General features: G+C 38.7%; 1 protein-coding gene across 1 annotated transcript; it reads right to left on the bottom strand.

Moving 5' to 3' along the window:
* Nucleotides 1-7306: 7306 nt before the first annotated feature.
* LOC122058429 (probable disease resistance protein At5g66900) lies at nt 7307-11386 on the bottom strand. The gene is made up of 5 exons (XM_042621113.1): nt 10461-11386; nt 9868-10274; nt 9330-9679; nt 8616-8815; nt 7307-8527 (listed from the first exon to the last, which is right to left on the bottom strand). Exons 1-5 carry the CDS (start codon nt 11071-11073, stop codon nt 7695-7697), a joined length of 2403 nt encoding a protein of 800 aa, XP_042477047.1. The 5' UTR covers nt 11074-11386; the 3' UTR covers nt 7307-7694.
* Nucleotides 11387-23128: the final 11742 nt, after the last annotated feature.

Raw genomic sequence — 23128 nt, 5'->3', positions numbered from 1 at the left:
GCAATTAATAGTGAAATTAATGTGGTAACCGTTAACCGACCATCCTCATTACTACTCCACCTCGGGTTGAAATCGTCTGCAATTCCTATCTCGTATAATTTAGAGAAATACCACCTTGAGGGGGTGACACGTGTCTTGATACCAATGCAATGGTCCATATTTGGTACAATTAATAAAACCTTAAATCAGTGAAGAGTCATTTAAATTAGATCTAAACCATTGCATTGGTATCAATACACGTGTCACCCCTGAAGGTGATATTTCACGGAATTGTACGAGATCGGAATTGCAGACGATTTTTTTCCCTCCACCTCACCGTAAGAGGCAATTCACTGATTTAAGTATGTCCATGGATCCATGTGTGGATTGCCCAATTGGTTAGATTTAATTGGAGATTGCGTGGATAGGTATACGGTCTCAGGTTCGATTTCCCGTGTGCATCTACTATTTAAGTAGGTGGAGACTATGACAATGGGTTACTATGCTAGTCTCCCTAAGATTAGTCGATTAGTCTCCTTAGGATTAGTCGATTCCCCATCTGTCTTTTGTACAAGCAACAAATCCATTACCCGCCCATGGGAGGTAGAAGCTAATATGGTGAACATTACCGGCCCGTGGAGGCCTATTATTCGAGCTCAGGGAATCATTTAGCCCAACCACAGGTGACTTCCCTTCAATTTGAACTTAGGGAATCTTCGTTTCAATGCATCCCAAATTTCAATTTCCCTATTATGATTTGTACTCATGTCTCAAATACATGTAACAATATCTTTGGCTTAACTACTTATATCTTAAAAGAATGAAAATGTATCTCATATCCTGCCAATTATTTGATGAAAGGAAAAACTTTTGAAGCCAGCATGAGAGGATTTCTATGCGGATTGAGGCAGGCTTAGGCGAAGGGATGGGATATCAAAGAAGTTCGGAGCAATTTAAAGGACTTTTTACTAGAGAACCACATCGTGCCCTTCAAGGGTCATTCCTCTTTTTTCGGATATCTATAATCTTTTTCCAACATTTACTTTTTGGCTCAGGCCTATCAACGACGTGGTTCTCCTTTAGGCATATGTAGCCTACAAGACTGAACACCAAAACTAACATTGATGTATGCAGAATTTTACTTTTATAGTTTATCTTTTCTGGTCCATAAAAAAAAAAGGAAAAAATGGTAATTTCCAATTTGCTTGTTTATATTGGACCCTAACGAGGATGTTATCAAAGTATATTTTTTCAGATTTTAGAGTTTAATAGGGGAACTCCTAAGTAGAACTGTAGATACAAGATGGAAACATTTCTTTCATTCCTAATTGCCTATATATTAGCTCACACAGACATACAGGTGTTTTTACTGGAAAAATAAAAACCCTTCACTCTTGCTGGTATTGGCATACATGTTGTCTAATAAGATCCTGAAAAAGCTGAAGGATTGTGTGAATGACTTTTTTTTATCAGAACAAATATTTTATTGAAAGAAAGATGCCCAAGAAGATCTCCCGGGAATAGCAAGGGATGGATGTAACCACCAAACATGATGAAACCCGAGCTTTGCAGCTCCAAAGGCCAAGAAATCAGCTAGAGAGTTTTGATCTCTTCTTATGTAACCAAATAAAATTAAGGTAAAGAATCTGGAGAGATAGATGATATCCCGCGCAAGAGATGTAGCTGCCCAATCTAGGGATGAAGCCAGCCCATTCAAGGCAGCAATTGCGGGTTGATAGTTGGATTTGATGATAATTCTTTGCAAACCAAGGGTCAGAGCTAGTAACATTCCGTCGCGGATTGCTTCCAATTCAGTGTGAATGACTTTAACATCATCCAAAGAAGCACAACAAAACTATAACGCATCATCTGTGAATAAGAAATGAAAGATCTTAATCTCCTTGAATAAGTTCAAACTTGTATAAATTATAATAAGATAACAATATGGAGAGTCCTTTAAAATAAAGAGATAAGGGTTTAGAGGACATCCGTGCCTGATCTCCTTAGAATGTTGGAAAAAATTGAAACGAATCCCTTAAGTTTGATGAGTAGGAGACACAGGATATGAAACTACAAAAAAGGTCACTCTATCACTCTAGAGGCCTGAAAACCCTAAAAACTCAAAGACGTGGTCATAATTTCACATGGGATTCATGAGCTTACTTTTTCTTACGAAAATGTCCCTCATCTTCATTCTAATTTTTTTTTTTTCACCCTCCTCCGCATCATGTGAGGACTTGGGACAAGGTTACAAGAACTCCAAATTGTTGATTTCCTCTTTACCACCACCTTGGTAATTATTACCTCATTACCAAAAGAATGGAGGTGCTAATGTCTTCACCACCAGACCTCTCTCTCTCTCTCAAGAGAAAATCAAAGCATGGTAGCCAGAATGACATCTGTAGGCAGAAGGGAAACCGTGGCAGTTCTAATCCCGGGGGAGGCGGTGAAGTTTGATGGGGCTCCATTAATGGCGCCGCACACATTGGGGAGAGTGGTGAAGTTCACTTTGAACCTTCAATCCCTCATCCTACTAAAATTCTTTATCCAGATCCATATTTCTGAAATCTGAACCACCTCACCCTCCCGTACTATCTCTATTATGAAGAAACAAAATATCTTCTCATTTCTTACAGATTGCAGAATACATATTTATACATTTCTTATAAAGGAATGACATTAGAATAATAGACTCTAAGTGACTCTAACTGACCACGTGGACTATAACTGAATCTTTAACTGTTCACATGGGGAGATGATAGCCTAAGGTGACTTATCTCTATCAGGCCCCCTCAAACAAACCGGGGGTGAGCCAACGGTGAGTTTGCCGTGTAGAGAATAAAATCGAGCATGGGAAAGACTCTTAGTCAAGACATCAGCAATTTGATCTACCGTAGAAACATAGTGAACAAAAAGTTGATGAGACGCAACCATCTCTCGCACAAAGTGGAAGTCTATTTCAATATGTCTGGTGCGAGAATGGAAAATAGGATTTACTGTCAAATAAGTAGCACCGATATTGTCGCACCAGATTACCAGTGGCGTAGCAAGGTAAACCCCGAGCTCAGTGAGCAAGGAACGTAACCAAACAAGCTCAGTAGCAACGGCAGCAACAGCCCGATACTCAGCTTTGGTGGATGATCGAGATACCGTCTTTTGTTTACGTGAGCACCAGGATACCAAGTGGGAACCAAGAAAAACACTATATCTGGTGGTGGAGCGGCGATCATCACAACAACCCGCCCAATCAGCATCTAAATAGGCAGTAAGAGAGACGGTAGAAGAGTTGCGAAACCAAAGACCATCCCCAAGGGAATGTTTAACATAGCGTAAGATCCCCTTTACAGCGGACCAATGGACATCGGTTGGGCGATGCATATATTGAGCCACTCTGTTGACAGCAAAGCTTAAGTCCGGCCGAGTTACTATTAAGTATTGAAGGGAGCCGACAACACGACGATAGTCCCTACTATTAGACAGGGCAGAGCCACTAGTGGAAGTAAGAGAGGTACAAGTAGACATTGGAGTTGTTATAGGCTTCGCACCATCCATACCAGTACTACGAAGCAAGTCCAAAGCATACTTCCGTTGATTGAGAAAGAAGCCAGAAGATGAACGCACGACCTCAATACTGAGAAGGTAGTTCAAGGATCCTAAACCCTTAATAGCAAATTCCAATGACATAGCCGATATAAGGGTTGAAATGGTTGTTGTTGAGTTGCCAATAACTATAAGAACATGGTGATCTAAATGAATATGCACAAGGGGTAGGGGTACCGAGAAAGGCATGATTGAAGCGCTGCGGACAGGTAGAGGCAGTATGTCCATTGGTGTTGCAGATTTGGGAGCAATCTTGTGTCTGGTCCATGAATGAAGGTGAGGGTGGGCATTCAGCCATTGTGGAGTTGTTGTTGCCATGATATGATGATCCAGAAGCCTGATATGGACGAGGCTAACCAGAATATTGAGGAGCACTGTTGGATCTGTAGGATTGATGAGGCATAGGGCCTTGAAATTGTTGTTGTTGGAACTGATAGCCATTGGATCGAGATTGACCCCCTCGATTATGAAAGCCACGACCACGGAATCTAGATCGAGATCGAGTTCCAGCAGATCGGTAACCTCGTTGATTCATAGAACTTGCAGAGGCAACATTTGCAGTTGATATGTGCAGCGAACCATCCGGTGAAATGGAGCGCAGAAAACGCTCATGACTTTTGAGTAATCCACTAAGCTCAACAAAGGATATTGGCTCATGACGAAGAAAAACAAAAGTTGCAAAGTCTCGATAATCAACTCCGAGACCGCGAAGAGTCGCAAGGACAAGATCTTCATCGACAAACGGTTGATCAATTGCAGCAAGAGTATCTGCAATGGAACGAATTGATAAAAGATAGTCTGTGACTGAGTCAGTATTCTTCTGAACACGAGAAAGACGATCTTTCATATCAAGAATGCGTGTGCGCGATGATGGTGCAAAGACATTAGCGAGTGTCATCCAAGCTACACAAGCTGTAGTTGAACTGACAACATGAGAGATTGCTGCTTCCGATAATGACGAGATGATCCAACTCAGTATGAGTTGATCTTGTCTATCCCAAATAATGGCATTTGGATCTGTCGGCGATGGTCTCGGAAATGAACCATCAACATAGCCGAGAAGATTGTATCCTCTCAGAAGAGGAACGAATTGAGCTCGCCACAACATATAGTTGGTAGATGTGAGCTTCAGCGACAATTGTGGAGAAACATGCGGAGCAATTAGAGCCGATGACGGAGTAGTTTCAGAGGACGTATCAGTGACCAACGGCGACGCCATGAAAACTTCAACGAAGAACTCAAGAAATGAAAAAAAAAGAAACAGATCAAGAAACGAAAGAAGAAAAGGAAGAAAATCAAGAAATGAAAAAAAGGAAAGGAAGCTCGTTAGAGCGGAAAGGCTACTGATACCATGAAGAAACAAAATATCTTCTCATTTCTTACAGATTGCAGAATACATATTTATACATTTCTTATAAAGGAATGACATTAGAATAGTAGACTCTAAGTGACTCTAACTGACCACGTGGACTATAACTGAATCTTTAACTGTTCACATGGGGAGATGATAGACTAAGGTGGCTTATTTCTATCAAAATCAAGAAATGAAAGAAGGAAAGGAAGCTCGTTAGAGCGAAAAGGCTACTAATACCATGAAGAAACAAAATATCTTCTCATTTCTTACAGATTGCAGAATACATATTTATACATTTCTTATAAAGGAATGACATTAGAATAATAGACTCTAAGTGACTCTAACTGACCACGTGGACTATAACTGAATCTTTAACTGTTCACATGGGGAGATGATAGCCTAAGGTGGCTTATCTCTATCATATTCATCATATAGTGAATACAGTTAATGAAAAATTAGTAAAATGTTATTGCATTGTTTCTGGGTCCGAATGTAGGAGGAAAACACAGTTGATAGATTTGGTGTTGGTAGGAAAAATGTCCAGGGGTTTCACATTGGGAAGGGTTCGTGAGATCATGTGCCGAAGTCACTAAATGGGCTAAGTCGCCAATCTCAGAAACTCTTTATGAAAAGTTCTTACGAGATTTCGGTTGAGGACAAGGGGAGTGCATGCAGGTCGAACCCTTAGGCCCCGTTTGTTTAGTGGGGTCCCTGGGATGGGATTCTTCACGGATTGGGACCCACATGGTGATGGGGTGGGGTTATTTAACCGACAAGATAGGAAAGTTAAAATTTACCCTCAACTTTTCCATTCCATTGTCGTTTGGTTGAAGCAGAGAGAGAGAGAGAGAGAGAGATGGCGTAAGTTCTGAAAACATCATCGTCCTCTCCATCTTCTTCGGTCCTTTTTTTATTCTTAAGCTTCCAACACAGGTGGGCGTACAATCAGGGCTCTTCCTCCTTTCTTCCTTTTTTTTTCCTATTAAGAGGGTTGCAGCACAAGGGGAAAGTGATGATTGATCAAGAGGGCAGAGGAGGGGAAATGAGTAAAATAAGGGGATGGCTGCAAGGGCGGAGGTTGCAAAGGGCGTTTCCTTCTTTGGTTTTTTTATTTTTATTTTTGTAAGCTTCCAACGCAGGTGGGCATAAGATGAGGGCACTATAATTTTCTTCCTCTGCGATCTCTCTCTCTCTCTCTCTCTAAAGAGGGTTGCAGCACAAGGGGAAAGTGAGCATTGATCAGAAGGGTTGAGGAGGGAGAGTGACTGAGATAGAGGGCGGTTGTAGGGGCGGAGGTTGTAGAGACACCTGGTGTCGGACCTGCAAGTGAACCCACCATTTTACTCATCTGAAACCCCTGCTGTTGAAACCCAAAACCAAACCCTTGGCTGAAATCCTTCTTGTTGTTGTCCGATTTGCAAGTGAACCCATTGTGCATCGGACCTGTAACCTTTGGTTTGTTCCAATATTTTTGGCTGCACTTGTGATCGTCGGCTATGAGAACATGAGAGGGATCAGGGTCATGAGAAGTTGCAAACTGGGTGGTTGCATAGGTTGCAAGGGGCAGCGGTTGTTTGAGTTGCTGAAGGTTCGCTTCATCTCCAACCACTTTCCGTAGGAATTCTACCAAAATTTGGTGGCACTTTGGAAAAAGTTTGGTGGGACTTTGGAAAGAGCTGGGGTGTGAGAATCTGTGGGACACGTCAGCCGACAATAAGATCAGAGGAACAGAAGACTGTTCCTACATTTTCTCACCCCATTTCATCCAAACGAGCTAAAATCCCACGGGGTGGGAGAGGTCCTACAACTATCCCACCCCTCAACTCCCACCCCACCAAAATCCTTCTAAACAAATAGGGCATTATATGTTAGCATTTTGACTCCTCAATTCATTAGATGGATGAAATCTATTGATAGGAAAAATGTTCAGGGGTTTCACGTTGGCAGGGGTTCGTGAGATCATGAACCCCATCTCTTTGACGAGTTGAAGAATTGGGAACCTGGGTTGTGAAGCGGTGAATCAGATGTTGGATATTCGGGCGAATCATATGTTGGTTGCCCTTGTAATCATGAATAAAGCGAATCCACCTGTCCCTCGGACTGAGCCTTTGGCAGCTGGTGTCTTTCTTGCCCGAGACTATGGGTGGCTTCTAGATCTCAGGGTGGAGAAAAATGGGAGATTAGATGGTGGATGAACTTGTAGACAATGACATTGAATGGGTAATTTGATAAATCAAAACCTATCTGTGTTGTGAATCACCTTGTAATTTTCCCTAAAATAACTTGTCAGATACATTGAGGGATTAACACCAAATGTATTTTTCATTTTTTTTTTTTTCTTCATCAAGGATCTTTGCATGGTCATCACATAACTAAAAGATATATCATTCAATAAAATTGAAACCATATGATATGATTCATCCTCAAACAAGATGCTTATAGATTGTAATGCTGTAAATTTTAAATGGTTGCACCTACAACAGACTTTTTTTTCTGGACAGAAGCTGAATTTTTTTTAATTAAGAAAACAGACAACAGTAATAAGTCTCTTGTCCACATAACATATTTACATTTTTCACATCTTTACTCACACACACCAGAGGGGAGGGGGGATTGATAGGAAAGGGGAGGCTGCATCCACCTGATTTTTTTTCCATCATGATGCAATGATTGATGTATGCTTCTATTTCTTCCTCAAATTCAATTTTTCTTTTTCCTGAAATTTTCTTTTTTTTTCCTTTTCTTTTCTTGGCAACAAGTTCTACAGATCAACTCCAAGCCAAGCCAAGTTGATGTCTCTAGGCACTGTAATTTTCAGTTTAGATAAATGCCATTGGAGGGGTTCCCAAAGATCAGCAGTCTCATCATCACAGATCACTTCCTTCAAATCCACAAGATTCATTACTGAACTAGGCAATTCACTCAGTCCCCAACATTGTTTCATGCCAAGCTTTTCCAAATGACTTAACTCACCCATCCCTACAGGCAATCTCTCTATGTTCAAACAGTCAGATATATCAAGAAACCTTAGCTTCTTGAGATTTTGTACGGAGTTGGGTAACTCTAACAATCCCGTGCAGGCATTCAGACGCAACACTTCTAGATCTGTCATGCATCCAATTCCCTGGGGTAGTGCAAGTAATTCATGACAGTTGGTTATGCTGAGCTTCTTTAAGTAGACGAGATCACAGAGTCCTTCAGGCAACTCCACAAGATCTTTGCAATAGTCAATATTAATCTCCACAAGATTTGGTAACTTGTCAGGGAAATTGAAGTCATAGCTCCTAGAGACGTGGCCAACCTCACACATGAACAAAGAAATCTTCCGCAAGTTCTTCAATGGCATCGTGATCTCATTAAGGGTTGGGATCAAAACCTTTTCCAACCTCACTCTTCTTATATTGGACAAATAACCAGGCGTGGTCAAACTCAGCTGGGCACAGTAGCGCCCATAATTTCTGACGATCAGAACCTTCAGCTTCTCTATCTCCTCCATGAGTGGGGATAAAGTATACTTTGTTTCAGATAAATTCAGGATTAAAACCTCAGCTTTAGAGAAATGCATATTGCACCAGTTTGATATAAACGTTTCACCTGCAAAATAAGCCAAAGATAATGAAAACCAGAAAATATGATAGATTGAAGAAGCACTTTGGTGTAATAGAATGAAGATTTAGGAAACCTGTGTAGATAGAAACAAGGCGTGCATTTTGAAACTGGTGCTCTTGTTCTCTCCGTCTCTTCGGAAGGCTGTCTTCTCTTCCTTCCATGATTAATCTTGTGCCCTTCTGCCGGCTTCGGTAGATAGCCAAGTCTCGAAGCAGATCATGTTGTGTAACAAATAGCCCATTCAAGTTACCATCAACCTGCCCAGCATCTCCACTGATTTGCAAGGAGAATTTTATGGATTAGATAGTTGAACACAGAGATAGAAGCATACTAGAAAAAGATAAAGCAAATAATGGATAAAGAAGGGGTTCCCATGAGTATCTGACTTCAGATCAGGTAGTGCACTTGGTATAATATTCATTTCTTTTCATAGCACAGCACATGACAGACTAAATACCAAGGTGAAGGTCATTTTATTACTCATTATGGGATAACTGTTTACTTGTAATTACCAAGCATCATTGTCATGTTCCAATCTCCTTTAAACCCCTTTAATATGTCGGTATGTCTTTCAGATCCTTGGTTTCAGACAGGAAATGAATGACAAACCAGCTGGACTAGCTAATTTCGAGCTTAAATCCTTCACACCCCTATGAGATAACAATATTGACATTATAAAATGAAATATACATGTTATATAGGAAGTGCCTAAAGGGGAGGAAGGGAGGAGAAAAAAGGAGATGAAAGGATGATGGTGTGCAGGGAGGGAGGGAGAGACCAACCGTACCTATTTATTTCGATCAGATTAACAAGATTTCGAGTGGAAAGCTCAAGGAGGTTGATGTAAGCATCGACTTCATCTATGTCATAGAGTTCGACCCAAATATCTATAAGAGATGAAGCAGGGATTCTTTCATCTTCAGGAAACGAACCCAAGTCCACAAAACATTCTTGAACCTTCTTATTTAAGTAGTCTAAACTCGAAGCGAGACACCTGAGCAAATCACTTTGAGACTCGAAAATGGAGCAACCTGATAGCATCTTCTCTGTGTTTTGCCATACTTCGATAGGCTCTTGGCGCAATGAACTGCCAATCACCTTAAGAGCGAGAGGGAGTCCCCCACAACCTCTCACTATCTGCAATTTAACAATTTCCAGTTAAGTCAGTTATAGTTCATAAGGAACTACAGAAGAATGTAAGCATACACATAACACCCCTACAAAATTTCAACTTCTTACTTTTGTTTTTTTGGGTAAATACTTATTACTCATTTGCATACATGAAAGAAAGCATAATTTAAGCAGATAGGACCTAAATAACACACCTTGTTTTGAAGATCTCTTTCAGGCTCCTCATAGTTCACATCCCCATTTTGAGGAAAAGCTGAGTAACGGAACAGAGCCATGGCATCCGCATCACTAAGCATTTTCAAAGAATATTTACAATCAAATGTTTGACATTGAGTTCTAGAAGTAACTAAGACCTTATATCCTCCTGTTCTGAAGATAAATTTTTGAACAACTGAGTCCTCCCAAACATCATCAAGAACCAACAACATGGGCTTTTGTTCACTTAGCACCAGCAGGTTTCCCAGTTTCATATCTGCTTCTTCATCACTTAGAAACTGAGGGACTGGATCACTTGGAAACATCTGTTCAGATAATCTTTGTACTATTGCCTTAAAGTTAGGTGAGCTTGAAATGCTAAGAAAGCATATGTTCTTGAACCTGCCTGTTAAACCAGAGTGTAAGACAATTGCCACTAGAAATATAATTAAAATTTATTATGCAAAACAAACGAAGCTAAAATCCAGAGGGCATAAAACAAATTTCAAATGAATATAACTGAAAAGAAAGCAGAAGCAAAATTAAGGCCTAGAGTTGGGAAAAAAAGAAGGGTTTTCAGTTTCTTTAATACCTTTGACATCACTATCTCTGCAGAGCATGGTAGCCAACGTTGTTTTCCCACAACCACCAGGAGCACACAGTCCTAGAACCATAACATCTTCTCTAAACAATTGCATCTTCAATTCCATCAGAGGCACTTCCAATCCAAAAACCTTGTCCTTGATCTGAGGACCAGAGTGATCCGATTTCAAACTCAAGGCATCAAATTTACTGATCATGTCTTTAAGATCAACCAGAATCTGTTTATTGTCAAGCCAGATATCAACAGGCACATCAATCTGAAAGAACCGCAGCAACTTTTTCTCCAGTTTGTTGATTTTCTTCAAATACCTACACATCGTGAAGCAGCTCCAACATGGTACAGAAGCAGACTTCTTTACAAGCTTTTGACCCTTCTCTAATTCAACCTTCAACCTTTCTATATCTTGTCTCTGCTGATTGGTCAATTGAGCATTCAAACGATCTATTTCGTTGATGCGAGGAGTTATGCTTTCAAGAGTGGCTTGAAGCCGCCCTAGATAACCTTTGAAACAATGGGTTTCATTCTTTACATCTAAAATCACTCTCTGCAATTCTTGAGTTGCCGGACCCAGATAAAGTCCTACAGGTAACTGCGAAGCCATTGTTTCTCCTACTCTCTAACCCTTCTAATACCAAAACCCAAAACCCAAAACCCAAAACCCAAAACCCAAGATTGAGAATTACGGGAAATTTTCAAATAAAACAGATTTCACTGATTATTTCTAAGAGCAGAAACGAAAATTTTGATAGATTGAAAGAAGTAATAAAATTTCAACCTAGAGAACAAACCAGAATTTATAGGCAAAGATGAATGAACCTCGAATCTTCTGCGAATTTGAGCTCCACTTTCCTAAATCTTTGCCAGGAAACATTCCATACAATTTCGCCGTTGGTCGGTATTGTGCCAGCGAATAGGCCGGCAGGTATGTCATCAATCCTACCCATTCAATACTACATGTGGGGGCCACTCACTACATTGGATGTCTAGATGGAACAGTGGCAGGTTACACATGAAATAGGAAATTTTCTTGTAATTCAGAGAAGAAATGGAGGAATGCGATTTTTTTTTCAAGACTAACGGTCATAAATTGGAAAAAAAGAAAAAAAAAACGTATTCAACCTGCCGTGCACGGCACAACGTTTTGATTTTCACGGAAGAAAACGAATAGAACAATGATATGATACGTGTTTAATACGATTCTTGTTTGATTTGTACGACAGATATATATTAAGATAAAAATAGTTTTTACTTTTTCACTTTTTTTTTTAATCATAGTTGTTAAAGCTTTGCTTAATTTAATCCCTAACTTGTTTGGTGGAAGATAGCTGTCATTAAAATACTAATTAAATAAATTTAAACAGGTAATCATCATTAATTGACAATAATCACTTCACCATTTTCTTTGCATCCACGATTCCTCTATCTTACCTCCTTGCTTAAGATGTCTCTTTCTTCCCATGAAGTTCCACCTCTTCCTCACTTTCCAAGTTAAGAGGAAAGCATGTCATTCTTACTTTTGTATCGAATTTTTTTCTTTTGAAATTGATTTGTTTTCGTGGCAATAATTTTAAAACAAAGATCAGTAGGTATAGAAGACGTTAGACCTATTAGCTTGTGTAATGTAAATATGTAATAGATAAGATCATAATCAAAAACTTGTTGCTGGAAGATTAATGTTTGTATTTGGTTGTTTACCTCACCATATCGACTGCTTTTGTCCCTAGGGACAAACTATGGATAATATTAACAATTTATATAATATTATATAAGAAGATAGGACGCTACCTCTTGGCGTGTCTCTATGCCTACGCACAACAAGTAAGAAAAGACTGTGTTGTAAATGCTTGCACACACCCTCCCATTCGTTTAAATTGGTGTGTACTTGCATAGGAGTTAACATTCTCTTGCCCGGTTATATATATTATATATAATAAAAGTGATTTTTATATTATATATAGATATTATAAGATAAGATATGGTGTCATACATGATATACTACAATATAGTATATATATATATATATATATAGATATTATATAATAAATAATATATGTTATATAAGAGAGAGGTTTTGTTCTAATTTTTGTTAATTTTACCATTCTACCCTTTCTTAAGTAGTAATTCTATACATATTCATCAACAGTACCCGCATAAACAAACATTAACAGCTTATGGTGATGAATCATAAACAACTCTTGAGCTGTTTATGAAGCTATGTTTATCTTGATTTATTTTAATGAGAAATAGGAGTCATAAGTCATACCAAACACATCTAATGTATCACATAAACATAAATTTAAACTCTAACACACAAAGCCTAATTGAAACCATTAACAAAATGGTTCGGTTTTGATTCTACCTAATACACTTTGAACCAAATCATTCAACCTGATTCCAATTTTGGTGAATAAATTAAATTCCTCTTCTTCCTCTTCTTCCTCTTCTCTGAAGAACCCTCTTTAGGATTAAACTATGACTGAAATTCTACCTTGGTAGAGGTGGAGCTTGGGGAAGTCCTGATTTTAATTCAGCTACTCATCCTAACAGGTTCTGCCACGAGAAAAAGGGAGGCAGAGATAGGAGACCGGGCGCGGGTCTCTACCAAGAGACAAAAACCCAATGGTCAAAAACCGTTTAAATGTGGCAACAAAACCTTCCCAGCCCACCATGTAGGCCCTCTTCAGCAGCAGATTTTTAATAAGAAAGGCTGATTAGAGCCCACTTGAATGTTTGAATTACATTTCATTCACTTTCAATTTTTTTCAAATCATACCGGTCTGAGATGCCCATAGCTAGAAGCCAACAAGCATTTAGGTAGACTGAAAGTTAGGTTTAGGATTTAGTGTTTAGGGTTTAAGGAACAGAATCTGTAAACATGTATTTAAATCTCGGGAATAATCAATACCGATACGATTTTGATCAGGATCAATCTATATCAATATGAATCAGCCACTTTTATGCTCACTTTTCATTTTCATTGATTTCTTTTTAATGATTTTAAACTTAGTTTCAATACCAAAACTCAATTCAGGATCGGCCAAATATCGATATCAGCCTCAGCCGAATATTAATACAATCCAGCTGTTTCAATACAAATACTTAAACCCCACAAGGGTAGAGTCTGGATTCTCTACCCGCATGAGGTGCCTCCCCACATAAGAGTGCACCTATGAAATATAATCTCCTTTATTTATAGCGGGATTCAATTGAGGTGGAGATTCCATCTTGCAGATACTCCCCATAGAGAGCAAATCAGGTCCACGTACGAGAATGTACAAGAACAATTCTGATCCATGGATTTAGAATCAATTTTCTCTCTCTTCATTTTAAAGATTCTAAATCCACGGATAAGGGACATTACGAAAACATTCTTATACATGAACCTGATCCGTTCACCTCCCCACATCCCATGTTGGGAGGCACCCCATTTGGGTAGAAAGTTACCTGCAGTTTCGCAATAAATATAATTTAATTGGCCCGCGTAGGGTGGAGATCTGTCCCCATCCGTTCCAACGAGGGGAGCTGATCCGAACTTCCCACCCAACATAGACGAAATTTCCAACCTTTTGCATTGAAAAGGTCCAAAAAATTGATGTTCTTGGCAATGACGCGGATCCCTCCACGCAGTGTTGTGTGATGCCGCTGAGAGGACATCAACATCAACCTTTTGAACCTTATAGAATTCGACCTCTGAACTCCAGAAGTGACGCAGCACTAATAGGGAAAATGTTAAGTGTCCCCTGCGCAACTGCTTCCGCCAATATTAGTACACGTTGAGGCATCAATCAAGAGGCATGTTGATCATTTTACGCTCCTATGTCTTGACGCAAGGGGAGCTCCGTGGTTTCGTTTTTGGACAAAACCACATTTGAAGCTTCTTACAAAGTCTAGCACCATTGACAAGATCACAAAACTCGGACTTTTTATGTTACAAAACACCAAAACAGCTACAGAGTAGTATTGTTTATACAATATATTAACATCGTCAACTAGGGCCCGTTTGAAATTTTTGTTTTAAAAAATGACAGAAACAAAAATTTCTGTTTCTAGAAATAGAAACAGAATTTAAGGTGTTTGATAGTCATATTTCTGGAAGTCGATAATAATCAACGAAAAGAATGGCCACAAGTCGTTTTCAGAAACGGCGAAACAAGTTCTACTTGTTTTGTCTGGATCATTTCTTGAACCATAAATATGTAAAAATTTCAATTTCTATTTCTGAAAACAAGTGAAACGAAACAGTTTTATCAAACACTTTTTGTTCAGTTTCTGACTTTTTTGGACACAGAAATGGCAGAAACCCGTTTCTTGAAACGTTATCAAACGGGCCCTATGTGTTTCCTAGACATTGCCTCTTTGACAATATTTTTAATCACAAAAACTAGATTGTCAGTTTTTTAACTAAAAAAAAGTCAAAAACAGCTCCATTTCAATACAGAGGGGTATTGTAATCGATGGCCAAGAATATTTGTAAGTATCATCGGTTCTATAAAAAAAAAACTGAGATAAATACTCCTCATCACTCTAGATGTATTAATGGGTAATTGGAAACAATCTGAATTCATTCAAAAAAATATGATCAAATATTTTATATATGAACAAGAGAATGTCACCTACTTGTGTGGCCACTACACTAGCATGCAAACCAATGGGAGGTCACACAGAGGCATCCTCAATGCATGGAGTTGTGGGGGCAATGCAGCCTTTTGCATCTGCTTATGTCTAGGTGTAGGCACAAGAAAATGGGTACATTCTTTTCCATATATATGAACAAAAATATTAGGCAAACAAGGAAAGAGGAGAAAGACTTGCTTAAAATTTCTTTTTCTTTTTTAACTAATGGTTCACATTTACATAAATTTATGGAGAAAAAATCCCACACCAAAGGTTCAGTTCGGTTGCAAAGAATTAAATGGAAGTGAAGTGAAATTTTTGAACCTAAAAAGCAAGTTTTTATAATTGTTTTCCCACATGGTTATATCATTAACTCCATATTATATTTTACATTGCATTCAAATCCCTTGGGTTTAAGAAGGAAAATGAAAAATACATCTAGAAAGTATCATTACTAAATATGATAACAATTTTGAGTTATTCGTACAATCATATTTATAATGAAAACAATTCCCTTTTAAATCTTTGAAATTTTTTCTTGTCTTTTCCTTTAATTTCCCTTACAACCATATGGAACCAAAAGTGGACTACTATTGAAGAAATGAATTCATAAAGGATGTGGCCATGGTAAATTTGGGTATAATAAAAAAACAAATATGAATCATAGTTTGAAAACTAGGGTTTGACTGGAGCAAGTCAATTGAGTCGAGTCAAAATTATGGAAAATCTAGTCAATAATCATGTAGACTCGACTAAGGCAAAAAATTAATGAGACTCGGGCATAAGGCATAAATCATCTTAGTCAAATAAGACTCGGTATTTTTACCTGAGTCATGAAAAATCCAGCAAGTCTAGTTTCTTTTTTCTAACCATAGAACCAATTCACATGAGTTGAGTAAACAGTAAAAAAAACTAATGAGACTCGGGCATAAGGCATAAATCATCTTAGTCAAATAAGACTCTGTATTTTTACCTAAGTCATGACAAATCCAGCGAGTCTAGGTTTTTTTTTTTTTTTTTATTTATTTTTTATTATTATTATTTTTTTTAACTATACAACCAATTCACATGAGTTTGAGTAAATAGTAAATCCGCATTGTAAAACAGTAAGGAACTCTCGACTCCTCGACTCCCCTTTCTTGTCGGTCTCCACCAACCCATCCCATGACCCACCATCCACACTCTAACGCCCCAGCCCCAAAATGCTGCTTTGATATCATTTGTAATGTTCCGATCCCATTGACCTTGCATAATATTGTTCTCTTTGACCCATGGGCAAGGATTAAAGTATCGGTATCGGTCACCGTATTGGTCGATCAAAATTAAGATACGTATCGGAGGGTATCGTATCGTATCGGAGATACGCTATAGATACGCACATAAATGGATATGAAACACCTTTTTAAACACTTTTGCATAAAAAAATTTATTAAAAAAAACTATTAATAACATGTATTATGCATAAACACTAAATTGAGGGTATCACACTAAGAATTCAAGGTTTGTAGTTGTCCCATAAATGTAAAATCCTTGTTCCCAACCTTGATTTCCACTTTAGTTAGAGAGAGATATGACTGGCAGTAACTTTGGAACAAAAACCCCTCAAAAATTTGTGTTTTCTGAAAAAAATACTCATTTTGGCCACTATATGACCGTAGCGCACTGTATCGATACATACCGATACTCACCGATACATACCGATACTCACCGATACGTCCTGATACTCATCGATACGTACCGATCGATACATACAAATACTCACTGATATGTACTGATACATACCGAAACATAGATTTCACATTGATTTTATATTTTTCATAGAGTATCAGTACGTATCGATAGTGTATTGGTGCATATCGATATGTATCATAGGATATATATCGATACGAAAGGATTTTAAAAATTTAATGTATCGTATCGGTGTGTATCGTATCGGTCGGCTAAATTTAAGATACGTATCGGAGGGTATCATATCGGTATCGGAAATACTTTAAACCATGCCCATGGGCCTCAAGGCTTTAAAATGCGTTGTGTCATGTTACGGAGGCTAGATGTTATTAACTAGCCCAGTAATCTCTCCTTAGACGATTTGGGACTAAAGTTTACATACCCTCACCGATCTCCCAAACCCATGATACTTGCTGTATTCTTGGGTCTCACACACACACACACTTCACAAGGTTCCCCTTGCCTCTTAGCCCTCTCATCCCTTGTTCAGAAACTTGTGCCTATAGTCCCAAAAATCCCCCAAATCCCAAGAAACCCCCAAAATCCCCAAAAAATCCCAAATACCCCCAAGCAACCTGAGTCTTTAGAAGGAGAGAAAAAGAGAATCGAAGGATTCTCCTCCTCTAAGTCGAGTAATAAAAAATTTGAGTTTGGAGTGAAGATGCCCTCTCCTTCTCAACCCTCATCAAGGGGCAAGCTCAGGTTAAATTCTTAAACTTAGTAGGCACAATGTATTTCAACATTATGCCAAGTGTTAGGGTAAGATAACGTAAGTGCTCATTTAAATATATTATTTGCATAATTTTATTTTGAGTTAATCAATCAATCATAGTTTTACATATGGGTTTAGGATCTACAAATTGGGAGAAAACATCCGAAATTCAAGTATCTAGTAGAAAGATCGACTTATTCGGGTAGGATGGGTGCTTAACACCTTCCCACCCTTGTAACCTGACACAAACTTGAACGTCTAGTTAGATCATATATGGAATCAACCCAGGCCTTATCCCGTAACAGGGTCTTAGACCCTCCTCTTAGGTGGCGACTCCTCATCATGATTCCCCATCCTCCATGAACCTATGAGCCCTTGAACGAAAGGTAGCGCTGGACCATTGTATCTACAATGGTGACTCAACTGGAGAGTGTAAAACTTCAATGCTAGATGCTCTCAATAAATGCAAGAATATTCTCGTAGTACACATATTGTCATGTGAACTAACTTTGTACATAAATAATCCTCCCAATTCCTAAAATAAGTCATTCTTGTGCAAGGCACGATGACTCATAAAAATGATTTACTTCTTGATTCTGCTATTTCTTCTCACTCCCAGAGCCTAAAGTGTCAATACTGGTAGAGACTTCAACTGAGTGGCATCTTCGTTGTTCGCTTGAATGTTTATATTCTCCTTGGTCCTTTTCTTTGCCATCTTTCTGCTCAGGAACCCTAGTCACAGAGCCAATGGCCTCAGGATTGTGTGGACCCTTTAAGGTGACCGGTTAGTCCGCCTCAATTGTGTCATCCCCATACACCTGAGACCGCCAAATCTCGCATTCTCCACCAAGCTTCTCAAACCAATGCCTGTTTGAGAATCGACCTTGTATGGATACAACCAGTAGTGACCCTTCTGAAGCACAGTTGAATCAGCATGTCGACCAGATGCAAACAGAGATGGTAGAGATGAAGCACGCATTGACTCAGCTCCTGAACATGGCTCAATCTCAACCTTGGATTGACTCAACCCCTACTTTGGGTGAGCAAGAGTGGGCTAGCCCACAACCCCAGGGTAGCTTCCATTGTACCTCGAGCCCTGCCTTTGTGATTGATGACAAGGAGGAAAATTGAGAGGTAAAAGAAGATGAGAGAAAATTGAGAGGCTAGAAAAATGCTTTTTGAACAACAAAAGCCTAGAAGGGCAGATGGCAGATGCAGACGAGAATTGATTCTTCCCTGGAACAAGAAGCTCTGAAAAATTCAAATGGCAAGTTGGGTCAAGCATTTCTCCTCCGTCTCTCAGGATCAATACCTCGGTGGTTGATAGTTAGATCACACCCAAACTCAGACTTGGGCTACCGTGGTGAAGGCGTTTACAAAGCAGTAATCTTATAACACTGAAGTTGATGTAACAACGCTATGAATTGGAAACCCTCCAACAAGCTCCTGGAGAAGGGTTCTCAAAGTTCCTAATGATATTTCAAGGAAAGGCTGCAAAGATATGGGACCGTTCGATTGAAGCGGGCAAGTGGAAATGATCATTGAAAAACTTTATACAGATTACCATGACGTCCTCCATTGTTAGCACATTCAAACCTTTGATGCCCTTATAGCAACTGGGAGACGAATAGAGGATAAGTTATCCAAAAATGCAGACGTCAAGGTGTCTCCAATAACTCTTAGGATTCAGGAAAGAACGCGAGGCCGAGAAGAGCTCGCAACTTAGAAGTGAGTGCAGTGGGTAATTGTAAGCATTAGACCATCCATGTGACAACTATAACGCCATCCCCTCCAATTATAATACAACATGACCCAAAAGGTAGATTACATACCTGGGGATGCCAATGTCCTTGGGCTATTCCGAATTGATGAATAAAGCTTTCCAGGGCACAATTCCCTCCCGACCGGTAGTAATCTTCCATTACCATGGTATGAGCCTCATAAATCAATCATTGCATCAACATGATTTTTCCTATCATTGATGCAATGATTGATTATTGTGTCTATCTCTCTTTTTCCTACTTTCTTCTTGGAAACCAAACATGTATACTAAAGATCAACTCCAAGCCATGACAAGTTGACATCTCTAGGCACTATAATTTTCAATTTAGATAATTGCCATTGGAGAGGTTCCCAAAGGTCAGCAATCTCATCATCACATATCACTTCCTTCAAATCCAAAAGATTTGTTGCTCTATCCGTCTCTTGGGAAGGTTGTGTTCTCTTCCTTCCATGATTAATCTTGTACTCTTCTGCCAGCTTCGGTAGATAGCCAAGTCTCGAAGCAGATCATGCTGGGTAACAAATAGCCCATTCAAGTTACCATCAACCTGCTCAGCATCTCCACTGATTTACAAGGATAATTGTGGGGATTAGATAGTAGAACACATAGGCTAGGAGTGTACTAGAACAAAGATAAAGCAAATAATGGATATAATACTTTTCTTTAAGAGGTTAAAAAAGGAATGCAAATAAAGAAGGGGTTCTTATGAATCGAGTTGGTCCAAACTTCAGAATCTGTTTTCAGATCAGGTAGTGCACTTGGTATAATATTCATTTGTTGTCATAGCACAGCACATGACAAACTAAATACCAAGGTGAAGGTCATTTTAGTAGACTCATATGGGATAAAATGGTTATTTGTATTTACCAAACATCATCATGTTCTAATCTCCTTTGACAGGAAATGAATGATAAACCAGGTGGACCAGCAAATTTCGAGCTTAACTCCTTCACACACCTATGAGATAACAAATTTGACACTATAAAATGAAAAATGCATGTTATATAGGAAGCGCCTAAAGGGGAGGAAGGGAGGAGAAATAAGGGAGAAAAGACAATGATGATGTGAAGGGAGGGAGAGAGAGCGACCAACCATACTTCGATAGGCTGTTGACGCATTGAACTGCCAATCACCTTAAGAGCCAGAGGGAATCCCCCACAACCTCTCACTATCTGCAATTTTAACAATTTTCAGTTAAGTCAGTTATAGTTTATAAGGAACTACAGAAGAATGTCAGCATACCCACAATCCCTACAAAAATTTGAAGATGGGACCTAGATAAAACACCTTGTTTTGAAGATCCCTGTCAGGCTCCTCATAGTTCCCATCCCCATTTTGAGGAAAAGCTGAGTCACGAGAGATAGCCATGGCATCCGGGTCACTGAGCATTCTCAAAGAATATATACAGTCAAATGCTTGACATCGAGTTCTCGAAGTAACTAGGATCTTATATCCTCCTGTTCTGAAGATAAATTTCTGAACAACTGAGTCCTCCCAAACATCATCGAGAACCAACAATATGGGTTTTTGTTCACTCAGCATCAGTAGGTTTCCCAGCTTCATATCTGCTTCTTCATCACTTAGAAACTTAGAAACTGGGGGACTGGATCACTCGGAAACATCTGTTCAGATAATCTTTGTACTATTGCCCTAAAGTTAGGTGAGTATGAAATGCTAAGAAAACATATGTTCTTGAACGTGCCTGTTAAACCAGTGTAAGACAATTTCCACTAGAAAAAATATTTAAATGCGTTATGCAGAAGAAAGAAAAATAGGAGAGGATCCACTTGAGCTTATCAGTACCACAAATTTATGAGTATTTAAGAGACAAGTATATAATTCGGAAAACACAGTGGTGTTTCTAGGTCTAAACTAAATGCCAAAGTTGACACTTGTTCCGTTGTTTCAAGCCACTCCATTTCCCCTCAGTTTTATTTTTCCCCCACTTGATAATGTTTCCAAAGATGAACAATTAACTCCATTGCTTGATTAAGAGCATCTTTTCCTCTAATGTATTATCAATTTTTCTAAAGTCAGAAGGGAAAAAAAATAAAGAAAAGAAAGGATCAACCATTTTACCGATGAAGCAATGCGGATATAGATGACACAATGTGCGCACCTGTTCTCTGCCAACGGAAACTACTCTAGTTAAGTTATTTTATTTAATTATCTTATTGGAGCTGACCTAACTTTTCTTCTGGCACTTGGATGGGATTCCATGAATAGTGAAAAAGGCATTTTGGACCTTCGTCAACAGGGCAAAGAGAGAATAATGGCATCCCAATGGTGGGATTCTTTACACCCATAGTGAAGGAAAAATTTCTCCATTGAGGTCCACAAATCTTGCTTCTCATAGTTGAGCTTCTAAAGATTCACTAGGATTTGTTCCCAAAGACAACGATACAGGATATCACATTATGGGTTTTATAGAGTTTTCTGTATATTGTCTCTGGGAAAACCCTAAACATTAGCAAGGGATATCACATTATGAGATGGAGAGTGGTGTACATTCTTTTTGGCTTAGTGAACAATACTCTGGTTTTCTCAAGTGGATGTAGGCGTTCATGCCAAACCATATTAAATTCATCCAGTTGTGTGTGATTGTTTCGTTGTTTTTTCCTAATGGTTGCACATTCATTTCCAACAACCAAACCGTTCAGATGATCAGTTCTGGATTGACAATTTTAAAACTGATTTAAACAATCAAACCTGTGAGCATAAAATTGTCACTAAAGAAATAAAAAGTAGACCAGATAGAAAACCGGCTTCTTCACAAGGTTTGCAATAAAAGCATGGAAACCACTGTGTTTGATGCTGTTTTTAACTCCAATTTATTCTGGGTTCTTGAACTGTCCATCCTACTCTGGTTCATTCACTTCAGGCTGGCCTGATTTTTTTCAACAAGGTTACCTTCTTCTACAGGTTCTCACTTCAGTTTACACGATCCACCCAAAAGGGTTCATTCATAAACAACTTGTAATGCATACAACAGAGAAGATTTAAACAAAACTTCCATAAAAAAAATTTATAGACATCTTTAAAATACATAGCACATTAGTGCAGAAAGCATGAAATTTTTTCATCAAAAGGGTTCCTAAATAAACAAATTCCAACTCAATATAACTGAAAAGAATGCTGAACGAAAATTAGAGACAGGAGTTTTCTGTTTCTTTCATACCTTTAACATCACTATATATCTCGGCAGAGCAAGGTAGCTAACTTTGTTTTCCCACAGCCACCAGGAGCACACAGCCCAAGAACCCTAATATCCTCTCTAAACAATAGCATCTTCAATTCCATGAGAGGCATGTCCAATCCAAAAACCTTGTCCTTGATCTGAGGACTGGAGTTATCAGAAATCGAACTATCCGATTTCAAACTCAACCCATCAAATTTTCCGATCATATCCTTAAGATCAACCAGAATCTACTTATTGTCAAGCCAGATATCAACAAGCACATCAATGTGAAAGAACTGTGTTAGAATTTATATTTATTTTATTATAATTAAGTTTCAAAATGAGGTTTTTCTTTTATGTGTTTTATGACTTGTAATGGTGTGGGACCTTTAGAGAGTGAAAAATGGTCAATAACACCCTATGAGAGCCCTAAATTCCATTCATGACCATTACCATGAGTGGAGAGGTGGGCAAAGAGAATTGATTGGGATTAATTTCATTTATGAAATTATTTCTTAATTAATGCCATAGGTTATTGCCAAATGGAGGTAAATGGTCAATGTCATTATGTGGGTGCCCTAACGTCCATTCATGGTCACTATCATGAGTGGGGAGGTGGGCTAGAAAATAGTCAATAACAC

This window comes from Macadamia integrifolia, chromosome 12 (genome assembly GCF_013358625.1).
Source record: "Macadamia integrifolia cultivar HAES 741 chromosome 12, SCU_Mint_v3, whole genome shotgun sequence".
NCBI lineage: Eukaryota > Viridiplantae > Streptophyta > Magnoliopsida > Proteales > Proteaceae > Macadamia > Macadamia integrifolia.
Note: the sequence above shows the minus strand (reverse complement) of the source record. Positions and strands in the feature narration are given on the sequence as shown.

Bases quoted from the DNA above. Each gene is read 5' to 3' on its own strand.
- LOC122058429 (XM_042621113.1), bottom strand. From the start codon at position 11,073: ATGGCTTCGCAGTTACCTGTAGGACTTTATCTGGGTCCGGCAACTCAA. The intron at 10,275-10,460 runs GTATTAAAGAAA...CTGGTTTAACAG, and splicing joins CAGAGATAGTGATGTCAAAG to GCAGGTTCAAGAACATATGC. The intron at 9,680-9,867 runs GTGTGTTATTTA...GTTAAATTGCAG, and splicing joins AAAGAGATCTTCAAAACAAG to ATAGTGAGAGGTTGTGGGGG.